This window comes from Pseudopodoces humilis, chromosome 2, assembly GCF_049639895.1.
Source record: "Pseudopodoces humilis isolate 2021_Gansu_Grassland_sample_001 chromosome 2, ASM4963989v1, whole genome shotgun sequence".
NCBI lineage: Eukaryota > Metazoa > Chordata > Aves > Passeriformes > Paridae > Pseudopodoces > Pseudopodoces humilis.
In genome coordinates, this window is record NC_142201.1 from 34,413,698 (window position 1) to 34,419,697 (window position 6,000).

At 38.4% G+C, this 6,000-nt stretch overlaps 1 protein-coding gene across 3 annotated transcripts in view; it reads left to right on the forward strand.

The window, feature by feature from the left end:
* Nucleotides 1-5,143, forward strand: part of CD99 (CD99 molecule (Xg blood group)) — a 28,783-nt gene extending 23,640 nt beyond the window's left edge. For 2 of the 3 annotated variants that reach the window (XM_088051859.1, XM_014250825.2), the window contains exons 9-10: nucleotides 630-686; nucleotides 3,256-5,143. In XM_088051859.1, coding sequence (XP_087907985.1) covers nucleotides 630-686; nucleotides 3,256-3,281 — 83 coding nt within the window. In that variant the 3' untranslated portion in view covers nucleotides 3,282-5,143. The remainder of the gene's footprint in view (nucleotides 1-629; nucleotides 687-3,255) is intronic. The other variant, XM_014250816.2, reaches the window with a different exon arrangement.
* Nucleotides 5,144-6,000: the final 857 nt, after the last annotated feature.

Genomic DNA, 6,000 nt, shown 5'->3' on the forward strand with positions numbered 1-6,000 from the left:
AGAGTTTCAAAACTAGGAGGACTTAAAGCTGTACATTTCTTAGAATAAAAGTACTTCTTGCTAAAAGATAAGCAGGAGAGACTGCAAAAAGTACTTTTTAAGGAGAATCAAGTGGAGGTTGGGGATTAGAGACTTTTTCATGCTGAAAAATACTTTGTAGTTTCTAATTTTTTAAATTTTGCATTTGTATCTTCACAAGATGCTTGCCTATTTCTAGTTTTATGACAATTTACCCAATGTTTATCCCCAAATGATTCTTCTGCAGTCATCTATTGCTTGCTTCCTTTCCACCTAAGTAAGATACAGCTTGGATCAGAGAGCTTGGGGGGAATACTGTGGGTGATAGGAGGGGCAGAAGCTTTGGTTTTGTCTGTTTCAGTTTTTCGGTTTAGTGAAGGGCTAGAGCAGTCATTCGGTCAGGCACTGCTGTTATGTTACTTGGGAAATTTGGAAACTGAATAACATCTCTACTATGCATGTTTCAATTAATGTGCAGATAAAACAGGGCAACTCAACTACTATCAGTAGCCCATTTTCTTCACTGCTGTTTCTTCTCTCAGATTATCTCTATCTATCAAGAACCTCAAATATAAGAGAATTTGAATGCTAAATATCTGGTTTTATTCCAGCAGATGAAGAGAATGTGAATATGGAAAGCCATAGGGGAGCACAATCTGAGCCACCTGGTAAGACAAGAATCTCTATGGAAGTTCAGCTCTTTGGTGGGGATCCTATTAAATGGGCTTTATTGACATCTAACATACTGGAGAAAATGAATTGTGTTGTTTTGTTAAAAAAAAATTAAAAATTAACAATTTTGGCAGAATATAAGCTAACAGTGTGCCTAGGTAGCCAGTAAGGTGAGTGCCATCCTGGCCTGTATCAGCAATAGTGTGGCCACCAGGCCACAATCACAGGCTGTGATTGTCTCCTTGTACTTGGCACTGGTGAGGTCACACCTCAATTGCTGTGTCCAGCTCTGGGCCCCTCACTTCAAGAAAGACACTGAGGTGCTGCAGAATGTCTAGAGAAGGGCAGTGGTTCTGGAGAGGGTCTGGAGCACAGACGTTATGAGGAGTGTCTGGAGGTGTTGGAGATGTTCAGCCTGGAGAAAAGATCACTCAGGGGTCATCTTTTCACTCTCTACAGCCACCTGAAAGGAGGTTGTAGCCAGGTGTGTGTCAGTCACTTCTCCTAGGTAACAAGTGATAGGACAAGAGGAAATGGCCTCAAACTTTGTCAGAGGAGGTTTAGATTGGATATTTGGAAAACTTTCTTCATGTAGAGGGTTGTCAAGCATTGGAACTGGCTGCTCAGAAATTCCTCATGAAAGCAGAGGTGTTGTCATCTGTGGAAAAGATATATAAAGGATATATAGATGTTGCATGTAGGGACATGGTTTAGTGGTGGACTTGGCAGTCCTAGGGTAAGAGTTAAAAAGGATGATCTGAAAGGTCTTTTCCAACATAAATGATTCTGTGATTCTATGATTTTACCATGACAACAAACTTAGAACTGAATCAGGCATTTGGTTCTGACAATATGGCCACTTTTCTCTAGTTTTTTTGTTGAACAGGTTGGTTTATTGCCTTGAGAATGTGTTGAAATGTAGGAGCTTAGAGAAAGTGAAGAATTTAATTTTCTCTGCAAAAGTATCATTATAGGCAATTGTGAAAATACAAGCCTGCCCTGTCAGTGTGATGAATAACTGCAGTTGGAAGTTTATTAGTGTATATTTTTTCTGATTAGAATATTTTCTAATTATAATTATCAACTGATACAGAACACTGCAAGAATGTATGTTAAAAAATTTATGATATTTGGACACAGATTAAACTATACTGGAGGCAAAGTGGACTGAACTCACTAGCATATTATAATTAAAGCATTCTCTGTTGTGAACAGAGAATAATTCTTGTATGAAAGAACCATAATACAATTAATCTTTCTACAAAGGTGAGAGCTGTGGAAGGATCTCTTTTAAAGAAACAAACACTGAGAACCCTTCCATATGTGGTTGTGTAGGGGATTTGGCTAATGGAGCAGGTGATAAGCTCCAGGAATCTGTGGATAGATATGGAGGAAATGGTACAGGTGGAAACTCAGCCTTCTAGCCCTTGTGACTGGTCAACAAAGGAAGAAGCACTATAATCTCATGCTGAAGTACATTGGTTTTGGAGTACTGAGTATTAAAATCTCAAAGCAGTATATATTTGCAGTATATTCTTCTGGGAGTTTAATCTTAAACCTGCAGAACTATTTCTGTATTTTTTAATAGTTAAAAAATTAATTTTGCCTTATTCTTCTCAGGTATTGCATCAGTTTATTACAAACTTTTATCTGGTTCATTATCTTCTTTGTAAATACTTAAAACTGTTAAATATATAAAACTCTCAAGTACAAAACATTTTCTTATGATTGGCTGTAAGGACTGAAGAGACTCAGGTATCCTCAATTCAGCTGTGCATTAGGGAAGAAAAGTCCTCTACCAAAGGCAGTTAAAATACGAGGTATCATTGGGTTATGCTAAAATTCTGGCCGAGATCCACCAGAACTCAAAAGTGAAATTCATCAGGTGATGCATACCTTATTTTAACCCGTAAAGTCACACTTGGGATGTTACCAAATATGGTTATTTCTACCTACACATTGATGTCGTATTACATCCCAAATTTCATACCTCTATTATATTTTGCAGACAAGCATGATCGTGTGTTGAGATAAGAGACTGGGCAGCCATGGTCATCATGCTGCTCCTGATCTGAGTTGTGGGAGGCAGCAGATGTTAGGGCTGCTTTTGGTAATAGATGTACCTACATGGCTTCCAGTCAGAAGCAGTCTTTCATTAAGCCAGGTCAAATGGCATAGCAGAATAGGTCTGTCTTTTTAAAATTTTATGTAAACCTATCTTTGACTTCCTGAACCCAGGAACTTGCTTTCAGTAGCTTACTTTTTGAATGAGCAGCCTGTTTGTATGTGCAAGAACTGAATGCTGAACTGTGTTACTCTGCAAGTGTAGATCACTTCCCTGATGTAGTAGGATGTGGTTATTTGAGTAAGAAATCTGGGATGTAATATCCCTTGCTAGGCAGCCTGTTGGATTCACAGAAACAAGCCTCTGCTTACCTAAATTCATCGCGAAGTGTCAGACATCTTCTGAAAGTTGTTGACTGCATAAACTGTTACATAATAATGTATAACATACATTGTATGCCAACTTCGTGCACTAATCTAGAATTGTTTTTCTCTTTTCAGTTCAGTGCACACTCCTGGAGAACTAAATTAAGGAAAGAGTGGTGAGGAACAGATCTTTGGAACTGGATAAACAACCTGCATTCTGCCAAAAAAAAAAAAAAAAAAAAAAAAAAAAAAGAAACCAAAAAGCATAATATGAACAGCAGAGCCTGCTGAAGTTTCATGAGAAAACAGCTCTAGTTTGAAACACCTCTGGGACTGTGACTTAGACCTGAGTAATTCTGTATGGTTAGCCCTGTGAAGCATTGTTGCACACCAATACATGGCCTTAATGACAGGAGTATAGAAGTATGTTGTGCCTTTACATCTTTCCTTGACTCCTCTGACAAATGGGTGTTTGTCAAGTGCATTCAGTGTGTTTAACTTTTCCTTACCTCTCCAAAACCAATATGCAGTTATGTTTTTTGTTATGTTTTTGCTCTCAGACAATACAAACATTTTTTAAATAACCTGTACTCAGTGAGTGGACCAACCAACCAACTTGGAGTATGTTGTGGGCACCTGAAAGCAAGCGGCTCACTGTGTATGGATGGTGGATCTGGGTGCGGGTGCTGCTGATCCAATCTGCGTAGCTGCCTGGGCCAGCTGCCAGGGAAGAGATGCTTGTGCTTGAGCATTCAGGAGACAAAAATTCTGTTTTGTATTTAGATTTTTTTTCATTGCATCTGTCTGGTACAGATTGAGAAAACCCAATGCACACCAAGCCTTCACCCTTTCTGGCTCTTCCTGCTTAGCAAGTACGGAGCTGGTCAGTTGTGGAAAAGCCTGCTTTGCAGATCAGAAGCATAATTGGACTTTCTGGTGACATTGATGTTTGGCATTGTCTAAACAGTTGTGGATAGAGTACTTGGGGGTGGGGATTATCTGCAGACTTCCCTAGCAAAAAGCTTACGGGAAAATAGTGTTGAATTCAGAAGGCTTATCATACCTGTGTAAGGGACAGAAACAGTACCACAGTTCCAAACTACAGCAAGTCTGACTAGAACAAGTCAACCTCACTCCACAGGCATCCACTGAACAGTAGAAATAACAAACATGTGAGAAGTGCTTTTGGACTTGTGAAGGATTCCCCTAGGAAGATCACCTATGGTTGCATCCTCCTCTGAAAGCACTTGTGGCCTGTGCTGTGGCTCTTGAAAGCAACAGGAAGGTTTCAAGGATCTGTGGAAACATGGAAAACTACAACTCACAACAGCTAAAGGACTAAATCTGTAATAATAATTAGTTCTGTCAGGAAGGAATGGTCTGACCAGTTTGATTTTCTTTCATTCTAATTGCTTTAAATTTTTATGCAGTTTTACTATATGTGTCTTATTAATGGGCTTCGGCCACCTGACAAAGTTCTACAGGAAGATGACATTTCATGGAACATCTTAGAACTTAGAAATTAATGAATTTGGATATTAAACCTGTAAATATATCTGTACATTCAAATATGAATGTATGCCAAGGATAATTCATCTGAGAATTTCTTGTACATGTTTCTTAGCTTGCAACAAAGCTTTACACAATTTTTAGTATTTTCTTATGGATTTAATTTCTAAGTCTCTTTTTTGCCCCAGGTCTGTTTTTAGTATAAAATGCTAAAGCCTTTAAGTGTGTTTCAGAGTGCAAAAGTGATTCCTACATAAACATTTGATTTATGTAAATAAAAAGAAAAGAAATGTACTGCTTGCCTACATGAATAAACAGATATATCTATGCCAAGTGTAGAGTAAATAAAAATAAGTCGATGTTTCTTAGGGATAAAATGGCAGGAGGACCTCAAACTAGCTTTTAGCTAACCAGGACTCTTGAATCCTTTTTCAGCTTTTGTGAGCCTAAAAATTACTTATTAAGACCTATCAACATTGTGTTTTTTCTAAAAATAAATAAATAAATAAAAAGATTTAGGTGTTCTTTTTCTCACTAGTTCTGAAAATAAAAAACTTGGTGCTCACTCACCTAGGGAAGGATCCTTTAGATAGATAGTTTGTCTTCCTCTCCATTAGCAGCTCAGGTTTATTTTGTACAGACATTTTAATCATTGTGGAATGGAGTTGGCCAGGAGCAAGAAAGCTTTGAGCTACTTACAGGAGATGCTTACCTGTGTGAAGTGTAGAGAAGACATCTGTCTGTGTGAAGGACAGGCATAGCTTTTGAAGAAAAGGATTTGGTAACTCAGAATCTACTGAAAATATGCTATAGAATTAAATACGCTATTTCAGAATACTGAAACTAAGACTTAGACATCTTAGTATGGGCAAACTTAATGGCATTCAGTTTTCCTCATCCAATTACATCAGATCCTTTAGCAGTGGATGCTTTTGCAGGGCCACGTGTTGTCTCACCTTCTGATGTGAGAGGACCATAACTGAATGGGAAGGCAAAGCAGGGGTTGCCAAGTGCCTAAATAGCAACACATTTACTGATCTTTCCAACTTACTGATTTGTCCAGTTATGGTTCCACATTCTGGAGTTGTGGAAGAAGGAAGAAAGACTGGCTGCTGCCACCTGGATAAAAGGTAGCAGTTCACTCACAGTTATTGGGGTATTAATTGCTACATTTCTATTTGCCTCACTACCCACAGAAACTTTGATCTTGTTTCTTTCTTGCTCAACTGCCATTACATTGCAGAATGTATTTAGTAGAGCTAAATATCCTAATTTATTATTTCTCCCTCTGGTTGGGACAGGAAACATTATCAGTTAACCACTGTTCACCACTCTACTGAAGTAGTTCTAGAGTCATGTCCCACAGATCAT